The 15512-nt window shown below is 44.1% G+C and overlaps 1 protein-coding gene across 1 annotated transcript in view; it reads right to left on the reverse strand.

The window, feature by feature from the left end:
* Positions 1–15512, reverse strand: part of FOXN3 (forkhead box N3) — a 479473-nt gene that overhangs the window by 112112 nt on the left and 351849 nt on the right. The window contains exon 7 of the mRNA XM_017882286.1: positions 13507–13571. Coding sequence (XP_017737775.1) covers positions 13507–13571 — 65 coding nt within the window. The remainder of the gene's footprint in view (positions 1–13506; positions 13572–15512) is intronic.

Genomic DNA, 15512 nt, shown 5'->3' on the forward strand with positions numbered 1-15512 from the left:
AATGAATCCAAAATGCAGTGAGGGGAAGATCAGATGTTAAAAGAGAAAATGTGTTCTATTTCCAAAATGATCAGAGCATGCGTGCATGTTGGTGGTGGGGGCCGTGGCAGGGGGTGAATACAGTTCTTCTCTATATAAGGCCATCTAACTATAAATGGCGTTGGTTGGACATGTGAGTCAATGAACTTGGAGAAAATGGGGATTGCCTAAAATAGCATTTGTGCTATAGACCTGAATTTAGCATTTGAGGGACCTGGCTTTGAATCCTGACTTTGAAAATCCTTCATAATAATACACACACACACACACACAAACACACACACACACACACATGCTCATCACACTTAAACATATATGCACCTACACACACATACAGCTACATATTCATTTACATATATACATATATGTTGCTTGGCTTAGCCAAATGCTCGACTTTAAGCTTCTGTTTCTTCATCTGTAAGATCAGGAAGATACCACCTACCTCTCAAGAAGTGAATGAAATTACATGTAAGCCAGGTCTCTGCAGCTCTAACGGGGGTACGTGGATGTGAGGAGTATTTCTACTATGATCCTCCTTTCTTTGTTTAAGTCAAGTCACTGTCTCTGAAAACTCTCCAAGCTCACCTTCTATTCTCTCAAGGGACAGTCAAACCACTAAGTGGGCCTCTTAAGACAACAAAGAGGCTGATATGACACTGACACACAGAAATCACCAGTGCTGTATACTTGGTTTAACTAACACTGTTAATTAGAGGCACTGTATTCATCAGGACTCTCGACTGTGCATAAGAAAAAGCTAATTCAGGCTGGCTTAAGTATAAAGGAGAATTTATGAGCCCATCAAATCCAGCCACAGGTAGGGCAAGGAGAGAGTGGCCCCTGTCTGTGCGCCTCTGTGCTGGTGCCGTTTCCCGTACCCAAGCGGATTCCACATGCAGGGCTTGTGAGGTCAGCACACCTTGTGGAGCTCCCAAAGCCAGGATGCGAAGCCCAGGGTGGAATTTTTGGCCTGGACTGGGCCACGTGTCCATCCCTCCACCAGTCGCTAAGGCCAGGGAGTGCCTGTAAGAAGCTGGCACCTCCCATTTGGAATCTATGGGAAGCGGAGGGGTGGGAGGAGAAAGCTGTCCTGATAGGGCTACTGGAACCCATACTGTCCATGTGAGCCACAGCAACTTGGGCCCATGACAGCTGCAGAGTTTAAAAGTGAAAACTTCATAACTATTTCTTTTCCAGGCCATACATGGCAAAGCACAGAGACAAAAGTCTCCCAGAGCCTGAGAAATACAACATACAAATGATCAGCACAGAATCAACCTTTATACATGTCACAGCCTTCTTGTTTCTTGTCACAACATCCTCACAAAATCCCTCAAAACATGGGAAATGAATCCACAACTAGGACGTTGGGAGCATCTCTACTGGCAGACGTCATCAACACCAAGACCTGTGGTTCTAACTCCTCGTTGCAATGTGTGTCAAGCAGGATCAGATCATCCTGATCAAGCCCAATTAGAAATCACAGCCTGCCGGGCGCGGTGGCTCACGCCTGTAATCCCAGCACTTTGGGAGGCCGAGGTGGGTGGATCACGAGGTCAAGAGATAGAGACCATCCTGACCAACATGGTGAAACCCCGTCTCTACTAAAAATACAAAAAATTAGGGGGGCGTGGTGGCGGGTGTCTGTAGTCCCAGGTACTCAGGAGGCTGAAGCAGGAGAATCACTTGAACCCTGGAGGCGGAGGTTGCAGTGAGCCAAGATTGTGCCAATCTCCAAAAAAACAACAACAACAACAACAACAAAAAACCAAAAAAACCACAAAATCACAGCCTAGGGAAAGAGGGGCCAACCAATGTGTGCTGTGGTGACCATGAGGTAGGCAGAAGTTCAACTCATCCCTTCAACAACTTTGTAAAGTTCTGTATCACTGCAAGTATGGCTGGCTGTCTTGCAGTCTCCCGGTAGTCTCTGAAACTAGTCTTTGTAAATGTCTTAGTCTAGTTTGCATTCTTGAAACCAAGGGGTTAATTTGATCGGGTCTGCCTGTCCCACTTGCTTTTGGTCACTTGCTTTTTGTTACTTCTTTTTTCCTTTTTCCACCAAGCTGAGGCCTTGCCACTGAATGCTGGAATTTGACCTTCACTGGCTACTTTACAGATAACATTCATAGGTCACCACGGTGATGTCGCAACAGTTGTTTTTCAGGAACTAGGGCAATCTCCTGTCCAGTTCAAACCAGTTAGGACCACTGCCCCTTCAACTGGGCCTGCGCAAGTGCCAGAGAGGTGGCCTTTTGACATTGGAGGGCCAAAAGCTCCACCCTCAGATCGTGCTAATGCCGCCATTTACTGAACATACTTCCTTTGAGATGCCATGGACCCTGACTATGCTTGTGCAGAATAAACCTCTTACTTCATTTTATCCCCAGTGCCAATCACCTTTCCCCAAACGTTAGACCACCCCGCTTCCCTAACCCATAAATATCCCTAAGCCTTATCTTCAGGGAGGCGGATTTGAGAGCTGTTCTCCTGCCTCCTCACTTGGTACCTTCGTGAACAAATCTTTTCTCTTTTGGAAAACCCTCCATGTCACAATGATTGATTTGCTGCACTAAGGCAGAACGGACCTGGACCTGGCTGGAAGCATTCTGGCACAATCAGAGGGACAGATCACAAGTAATTCCAGCCCATCTCCAAGGAACTTTCTTTTTCTGTCACATTTCTGCAGGATCTTAGTCACTCAGAAGGGTCACGAAGAATAGCCAGTCAGGGCTCCTGTTCCACTCCACCCATGGCCATCCCATGGGCATTTGCCTTATGCATCAGGAGTTTCAGAGAGACAGAAAACAGTCTGAAACATTCCTAAAGGTATCACTTCAGTTCAGCCGGCGAAAGATCTATGTTACTATTGCTTTTGCTGTTGTCTGTTGGGGGTGGAAGGTACTGAACATCTTAGGAAATTGCAGGCCATCGCAGAAACTCTATCATAAGCATCATCAATTCTATTTATTGGATACCCAATCATCACCAGGCACTGTGCAGGTCTCTGTCCATATATTATCTTTTAATTCTCACAAAATCCCATGAAGTGAGTACTACTGTCTATTTGACTGACTGGAAAGGAAAGGCTCAAGCTCATTGGATGAGTTGTTCGAGGTCACTCGGCTGGTGGGTGGCAGAGGCTGGCCTTTGAACCTAAGGTTGGCCAGCTGCAAGGTCCATATACTTCTCTCCTAGTCATGCTGCCTCCTCTGGAGTGAAGTGTGGCAGTGGCACCTGCTCTTGGGGCACCTACCACATGCCAGGGATGCTATACAGACCATCATCAATCCTCACAGCAATCTTGCAAGAGGGATACTTTTTCACTGTGTAGTAGCCCAAAGAGGGCTATAAAACTTCCCCCAAATCAGGCGGCAATTAGGAAGCAAGGTGAGGAATGGACTCAAGTATGCCTGACTTAAAAGCTGGGGTCATTTACCCTATGCCTGTGTGTCATGACTCACAAAGGCCAACAGGGGACCTGGGGAGAAAGACGGGCAGAGGGATGGCAGGAGAGATTCATTCTGGAAGTTCACACCTGGCACTGGTAAAGGCCTGAGGGCAGGGGCCACATTCACTCATGCATGTGCACACACCTGCGCACACACACGCACCCACTCCCACGTCACGTGCACCGCAGCAGGTACTACCCAGAAACTCTGAGCCACACCTTCTGGTTGTCAAGGGAACCAAACAAGAACACAAACTTGATCCCTTGCAGTTTATAGGTGGATGATTTTAAGTCCATATCTGAAACTGTCATGTGAACAGCTCACTCAGAATATATTCTAAAGTTATTCTTCCTCATTAAAATCTCTTGGCAATTGTATAAAAATATTTCTAGACTTCCATTTACAGTTCAACAGAATTTCAAGGGAAATGACTTTTTCAATTGTATTTTAGGACTGAGCACTTTGATAAAAGCAGGCTCTGCAGTGCAATGTGATCCAAGGCTGTTTAATCTTTATATTTCATAATCTAACTGATATAATTTAATAGACTAGAAAAACATTTTAAATGCTCAAAAATTAAATAAGGGAAGATTCCTATACATGAATTATAATTGGTGTAAAATTACTTGTATCTACATCTGTCTATCTACTAATATAAAATTCACATAGACTGAAATAAAATATTCATTCTATTAAAGAATGGGTGGGTTCTTCTCATTGTGTTAATCTTTGAATGACTAATTTCAGGATTTCCTTTTTTCTCTATCTAGGTTTTTAAAATCATAAAGTGAACTATGCAGGAACCAGGAGGGAAAATGAAGCACCTTAATTACTTAAAGAAGACAAAGTTTTCATTTCCATCTTTTTGTCTTATTGTAAATTACTTATAACAGGATTCTCCCTCAGCCCTAGTCTGCAAAACACTGTAGAACATCCAAGTATCTAAAGTGGAAAACTGTTTAGAAATATTTATGCCATTTTGAAGTAAAGGCTGGTGTGAGTCCAGGTGTCTGCGACTTCGAGCAGAACAATTGCTTCAGGTCTTGTTTTTCCCATCTACAAAATGGGAGTAACCATATTGAATGCATAAGGCTAGTATAAAGAAATAATGCAGGCTGGACGCAGTGGCTCACGCCTGCAATCCCAACACTTTGGGAGGCTGAGGAGGGTGGATCACCTGAGGTCAGGATTTTGAGACCAACCTGATCAACATGGTGAAACCCCATCTCTACTAAAAATACAAAAAAATTACCGGGGTGTGGTGGTTGGCACCTGTAATCCCAGCTACTTTGGGAGGCTGAGGCAGGAGAATCGCTTGAACCCTGGAGGCAGAGGTTGCAGTGAGCCTAGACTGCGCCACTACACACCAGCCTGGGTAACAAGAGTGAAACTCTGTTCAAAAAAAAAAAGTGATGGTTGCACAATGCTGCGACTACTAAATGCCACTGAACTGTATACTGTAAAATCATTAATTTTATGTTATATGAGTTTCACTTCAATTAAAAAAACTAATAGGCATTACATGTGGATGGTAAAATTATGAGTAATTGTATCTTTAGATTGTCTATTTTCTATAACAAAGACATATTATTTTGGTAATAAAAGCAATAGATGCTATTTGGGGTGGGCGGGGGGGGCTGACATTAGAAACAAAAATTAAGCCTGGTGTGGTGGCTCACGCCTGCAATCCCAACAGTTTGGGAGGCGGAGGTGGGCAGATCACCTGAGGTCAGGAGTTTGAGACCAGCCTGGCCAACATGGTGAAAACTCTATCTCTACTAAAAATACAAAAAGTAGCTGGGCATGGTGGTGCACGCCTGTAGTCCCAGCTACTCAGGAGGCTGAGGCAGGAGAATCACTTGAACCTGGGAGGCAGAAGTTGCTGTGAGCTGAGATCACATCACTGCACTCCAGCCTGGGCAACAGCGCAAGACTCTGTCTCAAAAAATAAAAATAAAATAAAATAATCCTAATTTGAGGAGAGAGAAAGAGGCATGCTAATACAAAACCCCAGAGCCCTGAAATTTTTTGCTGAAATTGGCCTCCTATTCTCCTGCCCCTTCCCTCTTTGTGAAACTCTACCTTTCATTTAGGTGATTTCCTCAGTTTCAGACTGAGCCGCTGCTTCTTCATGGCCACTGCTGTTTGCTGCTACTTCTCTCATTGCTGTAAACCTAGCTCTTGAATATGAGTCAGCTCTCTGGACCCTTTTCCTCTTTTCCATTCTATACCCTCCTGCAAAGATCATCTATGCCCATAACCTAGGCCCATAAGCTTCCTCCCCACCCTGATTCCCCTCTTCCAAAGTCCAGCCTCAGTTTCCACCTCCTACTGAACAGTTATCCTGAAACATGAGATTAAGCCCACACACACCCCAGCAGGGGCCTAGCCCGGAGGAAGCTCTTAATAAAGGCTCTCGATTTCCTGACTCCTCTGTTTCTGTTCACAAAACTGCCATTTTCTCAGTGTGCATCACTGGATTTTGGTTAAAATGGTTACTATAGACGGGTAGTGGGAAGAGCTGAAATTCAAGTCAGACAGGAAAATACAGGATATCTGACTGGTATTTTCCCAGATTCCACACCAGGCTGTAGCCACCGGGGAAGTAGGTGGGTAACTGGAGATTGGGCAAATTTGCCATCAAGAGATGGCAAAGATCAGAATCAATCAAAGCCTTCTTTTTAAATTGCATTTCCTTGTATTTTTAAAGTAACTTAAGACTGTGTTCTGCACGTTCTCAGTGACCACATAAAACCTTGAGAGATCACAGCTGCTGACCAGCAGCCCTGTAAATTCACCGCTGATTGTAAGCAAAAGCAGCTAGCTGACTCTATTACTGCAGTTACAGATATATCTTTACAAATAACTCAGTGCAGAACAATAAGACAAATGATGCCAAGGACAAAGGGCCCCTTCTTGAAACCAGAGGGCCTCTGCAGGCCCAAAGAGGACAGAAGGCAATTAGGACTTAGGGGTTGGGGGGAATGGAGAGAGGTTTTCTTGTTTGCCTTTTGTCATTGTTAATTTTTTTTTTTTTAATGTGTACGCCTGAGGGTGAGAATCAGGAGATTTATGCATTAGGTGGATGCCCTCCTTTGCAAAATGGACAAAAGAGTCAGCTTGCGGAGCAGATTAGACAGAAGAGGCCAAAGAGCCCAGGCGCTTCAAGCTCCAACCAAATGGGAAAGCAATGAGTAGGCGAGGGTCAGGGCAAATCCAAACAAAACCTGGGATTCACTGGTTCTTCCAGAGAGGTAAGGGGTGCCAGGACTCCAGGCCAGAGGCTGTGGCCAGACACAGAAGTCTGGTAGTGACATCCTGGTCATATCAGAGGGTGACACGGAAAACGGAAATCATGAGAAAGGTAGGTGTTTGGGAAAATGCTCCTTTGGTGAGCTTTGGAAGTTTTTCAGCTGGAATATACCTATGAGAATGAGTGATTGGAAACCTGAGGCATGAAACACTGAAGGCTAAAGCTGACTTCTTAGGGAGCATTTGTGAGGTGTCAGGCCCCAGAGTGACTGTGACATTCACAGTTCTTTAATCTTCACCAAGATTACAAAGATCACCAAGACCTTGGGCCTCAGGTTTGATTGTAAAATAGGGTTGTGAGAAACACATCTTGCAGCCCCATTTTACAGACAATCAAACCTGAGGCACAAGGTCAGAGAGTTGGTGCCCAGAGAGGGAGGGATTCGGATCCAGTCTGATGTGGTGCTAAAGCCCGTGGTCTTTCACACAGCTATGTGTGCCCCTGCTGTGAATATACACTTGGAGAGTATCGAGTACAGCTTGGTACTTGTGAGCCGGGTGAACTTCTCAAAGAAGCAGTCCTATTTATGAGGAATTAAAAGTGTCTGAGATAAAGATATGTACGAATTCTCCTTCAGATTTATGCATACATCCAACAGGCTCTGGGCATCCTCAGCCTTTGCCCCATCCCAAGAACTGCCCTTACAGATGGGCAAGAGGAGTTTTAGCCAGGAAGGTGAAGAGCGCAAGGAAACTACATTCGGAGGATTTTAGCCCTATTTTCCTAAGAGTCACAGTTTTGTAAAATATTTCAGTAGCTAACCTTGACTGGGAATTTAGCATGAACTGTCCTATGTGCTTGACTAATGGGAATCCACCAAATCCTCACCAGGACTCCAGGAGAAAAGCATTGTCATGACTCCCAAAGAGAACTTAAGCCAGCTGCCCAAGAAGCCAACACAGGGTTCACTTCCAGGTTGTCCAAACCTATAATATATCATATTGCCTCCCTAAGATCCACAGGACCTTGGAAAACCATCTTGTTTGGGGATGGGGATCTTCAGCCAGCCTGCCACCCACTCTGTCCTCTCCTTGCACCCACAGCTGGCTGAAGGTAACACTCTCCACTGAGCCAGAGCTAAGCATCAAAATCCATTCTGACCTATTTTTGGGGAAGTTGCTAGAGTGGATCAGAGCTGGTACCAGATAGGGAATGTTTGCCATCACGGAGGTGTGCTCCTTAATTTGCAAATGAAGCGCTAGGTATGCCACGTGGCTTGTCCAAGGTCACCAAGTTTACCAAGGGAAGGGTTGAGACCAGAACCCAGGTCCCTTGACTCATAAGCCAGTGTTCCTTCCACTATAACTTCCTCTTGAGCCTCTCATGGCATGCAAGACAACCAAGGTGAGGTATCTCATACATCTCAGTAGTAAAAGTTCGTAGCAGAGTTATGGAAAGGGGTAAGGGTTGTGGAGAGTGGGCAATAAACACTATTACTCCCAAGTAAGTTTGGACATGAAGCCAATCTAGAATATGGGAAACTGGTATTCCTCAAAGCAAGTCATCTAACAATCATGTCAACTTCATGCACATTCTACGGATTGCACGTGGATTGGTGCACATGGATGAACAGCATGCATCTCACAGCAGAAGACCTGGTTTCCTTTTTCCCTATTTAAGCTGTGGGGATAGGTAGGTGGGAGTCTAAGGCAACACAATCCTGCTCTGTGAGCTGAAAATGCCTTTAAGTCCTTCCATTACATTAGCTTGTCCAGTGTGAGTTGTCAGAAGTGAATGGATGGCCAGGCACCGTGGCTTATGCCTGTAATCCCAGCACTTTGGAAGGCCAACGCGGGTGGATCACCTGAGGTCAAGAGTTCGAGACCAGCCTGGCCAACACAGTGAAACCCTGTCTCTACTAAAAATACACAAAAATTAGCCGAGTATGGTAGTGGGTGCCTGTAATCCCAGCTACTTGGAAGGCTGAGGCAGAAGAATCACTTAATCCGGGAGGCAGAGGTTGCAGTGAGCCAAGATCACGCCACTGCATGCCAGGCTGGGTGACAAGAGCGAGACTCCGTCTCAACAACAACAACAACAACAAAACCAACACAAGTGAATAGAAATTAAATCTGATAATTTATTTTAATTCTACCACTACATCCTACATCCTAGGGACACGGACTTGATAATAATTAGTGGCCCAATACTAAAGTGACGGAGAAAAGGAAGAGGGAAGAATGACCAGAAGGGTGTAAGGGTGTCAAGTGAGTCACTGGAAAGGTTTGTAAAACCAGTGGCTTCATCTGTGCTGATGGTGGCTGGGCTTCATAGAGTGGGTGGGCCAAGCAGCCTTTTCCAAGAAGGGTCAGACTTGTGGTCTGACCACAGAACGGGCCGTGAGTGGTTGAGAGGGTGGAACCTGGACTTCCCCTGGGGATCTCCAGCCTAACCCAGGACTGGACACACAGAGATGTATCATAAAGAAATGCTTGCAGGTGGGGTGGGGAGGGTAGGCTCAGGGAATGCCTGCTTAGAGGAAGAGCTAGAAATAAAAGCAGGCCAAAATGGTCAGGCAGTAGCTCCTCTCTGAACAAAACTCCGTGGGGAGCTCTGAGGCTGACAGGACCTACACAGGCCAAGAGGGCAGAACTGGGAAATAAAATCAGCATGGCTTGTGGCAACTTTCAGCAGAAGGCATGAAGCTACCAAGAGCAGAGGTGCCTATGTCGTTTTGGGATGAAACCATCAGAGACCAGATGAAGGGTCAGATCAGGGGTGAGGAATGTCTTTAATTATGAATCACTGACTCATTACAACAAATCATCCAAGGGTGATGTTTTAATAAAGTAACCTAATTTTACGTATGATGGGTGAATGGAATATGGGGGAGGGGGACAGGGAGTTTGGAAATGGGAAAATGTACAACAGACTTTAGTCTCTTTGTTAACAAAATAAGAGAGATTAGTAAATGAATTAAATGAATAAAATAAAAACACATTTCAAACACATAGAGACCATAACAGAAACGCACAGACACAAGAAGGACAGCAGGGACACCTGTCAGCTGGCCACGCCTGCAGGGCTCTGAATAAGCCACTCTTCAGTTCAGCCCGCCCTGGGTCCCCTCTGCACAATGAGCTTGTCCCCTTCTAATGCTCTGCTTGGTTTCCATTGTACAAGAACTGAAGTGCTCTCTAGCCTGCTGAAACTGTCTATAGCAGCCTAGATGGCATTTAAAATAAAGACTGTGAACTGATGAAATGACCAATTATGTTAAGTACCCATGCCTGGTGTAATCCAAACCAAATCTTACTCCATTATCCTCGAAACCGAGAGGTGATTCAGCAGCCCCTCTTGCCAGTGATTCTGAACCAAAATACAGACACTGCACCCGACGTCCAAGGAGGACCTCGAGAACAACCAGTTAATTCTTGCAATTGGTTTTGTGCTGGGAAAAATAAAGGTACTAAGTTTCCACTCTAAACCAAACAACAGTTAGATCACGAAAACTGGTGCCCCGCTGTAACTATTAGGTCATTTTGATTTCAACTTCGTTTCAGGTTTTAACTTCCATTATTTCCTCTTCGGACATTGCATTATTCTTCCCGTCGCTATCCAAAGGTGTCTATGAAGTGCTCAGGTTCCGCGCTGTTGCTATGATCTCTGTGAAGCTAAGTTCTCTGGTTATTTCTTTCTTGCAATGACTTTTTTTTTCCTATTTCCACAAGGCCTTAAGTGTCAGTTCTTCCAAGAAGTGACAGCCCCTCTGTTCCCACCCTTCTGACAAAAATACGTCTCCCTCCTCTACACGACAGGGCACCCCCACTGTATTAGTCCATTTTCACACTGCTGATAAAGACATACCCAAGACTGGGTCATTTATAAAGAAAAAGGGGGCTAATGGACTCACAGCTCCAGGTGGTTGGGGAGGCCTCACAATCATCGTGGAAGACAAAAGATACATCTTACATGGCAACAGACAAGGGAGAATGACAGCCAAGCAAAAAGGAAACCCGTTATAAAACCATCAGATCTCGTGAGACTTACTCACTACCACAAGAATAGTATCGGGGACACTGCTCCCATGATTCATTGATCTCCCACCGGGTCCCTCCCATAACACATGGGGATTATGGGAGCTACAATTCAAGATGAGATTTGGGTGGGGACACAGCCAAACCACATCCTACTTATTTTCCTATCCTGCATTATTGAGACCTGGGGAGACCACTCCATGAAGTAAGTTATCCCCCACGCTGGTTCGATTCTGCCAGTCCTGCTAGTGATCCGTAACTTAAGATCCATAACCCCGGCTGGCTTCTGCTGGCCAGTCACTGGTCCCACAGCACCCTAAAGAAAGATTCCCATGTCACTCCCACGTGACCAAACTGCACCTTCTCCCCCAGCACCAAGAATTGGCATCTTTGGGGACAAGCATCCTGGTTCTACTTGCCCTCAATTCCAATGCCTGTGGCTGGAACCTATTAACAGAGTTCCCTACTGATCTGATTATCTAGAAAACTTTCCTTCCACTTGCTATAGGGAAAAAGGAGGGATTTTTGAAATACAGAAAATAGAAAGTGAGAAACCAAATCATTTTTGAAAACAGAAAGTGAGAAATCAAAAACCTGAGAAAGTGGTATTAAACAGGCACATTTTCTTCTACTTGATTCTAATCCAAACCTTTCCCTGGCATGACCGGACAGTCTCTTCTTTAGGTACTCCTATCTTTATTCGTAAAACTCTTGCTTGTGGGCATTACCAACTTTCCCATGGCCCAGAACCACCCACCAAAGGAACACAAAAATAGTAATTAGGAAGAACACCCATAGATTCCAAAAAAATACTATCCACAATAAAAGTGTCTCCAGAACTCTAGGGAATGAAGAAACATCACAGAAAAAAAAAATGAATGTTAACAAATCTCTGCCCACCCTCCCAAGCTCTCTCCAAGATTCTTCTGACTTTCAAATGTACAAAATTTTAATGGGTTGCATTTAACTGGATGTGGATTCAATAAGCATCTGAAATCTGTCCTAGTTTAATTCACAGTGCCTAGAGCAATTGGGGGAATCTGTAACCCTATCAGGAAAAGAAAATAAGTCTACACCCACAGGATAATCTCATACTGACATCTCTCAACTTCAGAAACCTTATCAATATTAATATTTCCCTCATGTTTTTGCCCCACAGAAATGAACAAAAAGAACTTACCTAATGCCAAAGTGAATGAATAAAAATCACGAGAAAAGGCTCTAAGAAAACAAAATCTCTTTTCTCAAAATAATCCAAACCTGAATGATATTCATGTCACTGCTATAGTTCTAGAGGAAAAATGACACACATAACTTTGAAACTCACTTGAAAAGAACCCAAAGGCTGATCCTAATCAGTTTCCACTTCTACTATTTGAAGAGAAAACAGAATAGATTTTTTAAAATTGTGCGTTAATTTTTGAGAGTGGAGGGACTTCCTTTTGTTCTCTTAAACATTTAGGATATCTACGATGATTACTAAAATTAGGTTTAACCAAACTTGCCTGACTACACTTCACCTGTACCAAGCAAAAATACAAAGAAATGCTTAAGTTTCCAATTTCACGGGCTATTAAAATGACAGTATGCAATTGCGTGGCCTATAAATTAGCACTAAAAATGTGATGACATCTCTCACAAGGGTTTGAGCTACTACGGAAACCTGAAGATACATGTCCCTCTTCTTAACTACACTTACCTTCTACTCCTTCACACATATGGCCGGCCTTCAGCCTGTACTTTTAAGGGAAAGAGGCTAAACAGCTCTCAACCAATCAATAGACACTAAAATCCCTCACCATAAGCCCAGTGTAGTTCAAACGCTCTTAGCACAGCCAAACCCATCTGCATTTGGCCAGTGGGGCCTGTCTGACTCCTAGCCAATCAACAGCAGTAGGAGGGATAGAAAGCTCCAAAGCCCCTGGGAACCACCTAATTCCATTTTATTTACAGAACAGATATCCAAAATAGCGATAACCCCAAAGTAATTTCTAAAAGTATTAAAAATGAACCTCTTTGTTATTTTTTAAATCATTTATTCCTCCTTAACTTTGGCCATTTCAAAAGGAACTTAATGGCAAAAGTAGAGATGAAAGGTAGTTGGAATTCCGTGAGCACACCAGCTGGGGAGTAGGACAAGGCAGCTGAGTTGGGCTGGATAAAGCAAGGGTGTCCCCTGTAGGTGACACTTGTGGGGACCAATGTAGGGTGACTGGACTCTGAACCTCAGAACAAACCATGGCCAACCTTCCAGGTACACGTAGATGCTGGGCAACAGCAAGCAATGCATGCACCTCCATCCTGATACAAGTGCCAGAATAACCAAACCCTCCTTTTGCAGCTCAAGTTTTTGAAACATGTAAAGGGGTTTGCTTTTATCAGCCCAGTTTATATTCCTGTCACATTCTAATTACCGCGTAATTCCAATGTCACCAAAGCAAGCCAAACACTTCCAGAATATGACCAGTGACAGCGGGCCAAAGAAGCAGTCCTTAGAGGCCTGGTTTCAGACTCATGATTCACAGCAACCAAGAGGCTTGAGTAGGAAGAAATAAAGGGAACTGGATAAAGAGACCCCACCAACAACAGTCACACTTCTCCAGAGAGGGGCCACTCCCAAATGGGACAGAACTCTCCTGTTTGACACCAAGCACAAAGGAGTGATGAAAGGCAGGTGGGTGAGGGTGAGGGGGAGGGAGAGGAAGCGGTGTTGCTAGGGACCTACCTTGGAGAAGGGCTCCATTTCTCTTGAAGAAGGTACTGCCCGGCCAGATGGGTGGACCTGATGTGCTGAAAGAGAAGAGAAACTAGCATAAGGCCAAGTTCATCTGCACTCACACACCTGCAACCCCTCCCCACACTTCCCTCAAAACATTTCCCCAAGCATGCATTACTGACACCCTTTGAAAATGCATCCTGGAAAACCATGAGGTCTGCTTTATCGTTAACAGGTTTCATATTTCACAGTGCAGAACCTACCTGTGTGAGCATTCTGTTTATCAGCTTGACCCTGCTCACACCTGGGCACTGAAATCACCGACCAACACACAAAATGGCAAATTCACATGGTTTAATGGCACAGCATATAACTGAAGAATATTTGCTAACCTGTTCATAATTTCATGAATGTATGTGACAAGGAACTCCTAATCATGTTTTCTGAGACCAAGTGGGTTTTCCAACACTTCCTTGTGCCACCTGCCTGCTACAAATGCAAACCTGCCTTTCTTGGCATTTCTACCACTAAATCCTCAACATACGGAGATGACCTTAATCGACTTCCTCCTTCCCCCCTCTTCTCTTGTTTCGTATCCTGTTTTCAACTTCTTGGCTTAAAACGTTGCACTCCATACCCTATAAAACATTTTGCAGATACGTTACCACCCAGAGTGTGGTAACAGGAGAGGCAAGAAAATAGGAAAGATCAATATATCACGAAGACACTTACTGCATTTATAGATGGGCATTTTCACTGTTTTAAGACTGCCAGTAGAAAACTTCATAACCAAGCCAGTCTTAGTAACGTGTCCTTAGAGTGGAAAGTAGGTTATATTCTAAACCAAGGATTGGTTTAGATTAACATTAGAGAGTACTTAGTCAAAAATGTTACTACATTCAGCCCAAGAGGCAGCATAAATTACTTTCACCGAAATAGTACGTGACAAATTATATTGGTTAATGCATTATCAATCACCTTCAATATGAGAAAAATAGGTTCGAGTAATACATTTCTAAGTTTGGCAGAAACGCGCGTACACACACACACACACACACACACACACACACACAGAGAGGAACCTGAAGGGCTCTATGGTGAATGCTTCACCAGTGAACCAGGATCTCTAGTTATCTAGGACAGCAATACTGTTACCAAGCAGAAATGCCAATGACACATTCTGCCCACTGGAATTTCATTACCAGAGGTACAAATAGTACAGCAGGTATAGGGACACATTACATGATTGAGGAGGAATAGGAGGGAAGAAGAAATGAGCTACGGCACAAAAATACTATCACACATCAAAATCATGTCAAATGTGCTAGAAAATACATACTATAAACCTTGATGTTAATGAATCTTTCCTTTTATTTTGTTTTGGATCCACTATACTAAAATTAAATGAGCATCATGCATCTCAGCCATGGTATTTCCAGGAGCCCTGATTCTCAGCCAGGCAGTTGTGATCACAGAGTGGCCAGGAGCTACACAGGGTAACAGCAGACCAGACTGGAGTCTCAGGATGATGATACCAGCCGATTGCTCTTCCACTGGATTCCGATCTTACTCTGTTTCGGGGCACTTAAGGCTCAAAGTTGCATGACGAATAATGTGCATTAAAACACTTAAGATTATCTTTTAACAATCCCAGCAAACTCTCAGGATTTTACCATCTTATTTTTATAACAAAGCAGGGAACAGCAAGCTGGCTGTTGCCAAGACAGAATCACCTGATTCATAAAGATATTTTAAAACTGAGGACTTCGTTATAGCAGAGTTGGTGTTTCTAGAGAATTCAATAATTGAGTATTACTGCAGGAGCCTGAATATCCAGCTTACTTCCATCCAGATCTCTTCGTTATCCTGACCTTGATTTGGCTGCAAACTGAGTAGACATCAGGCAGGGAGCAGTATGGGGAATGAAGGTCGGATAAATCCAGTGGTTTAGATAAGGAAAATTCTCTGTATGATAGAAATCTACCTAAAGATTCTTTTTTTTTTTTTTTTTTTTT

Source organism: Rhinopithecus bieti, unplaced genomic scaffold, assembly GCF_001698545.2.
Source record: "Rhinopithecus bieti isolate Rb0 unplaced genomic scaffold, ASM169854v2 scaffold_12086, whole genome shotgun sequence".
Taxonomy (NCBI): domain Eukaryota; kingdom Metazoa; phylum Chordata; class Mammalia; order Primates; family Cercopithecidae; genus Rhinopithecus; species Rhinopithecus bieti.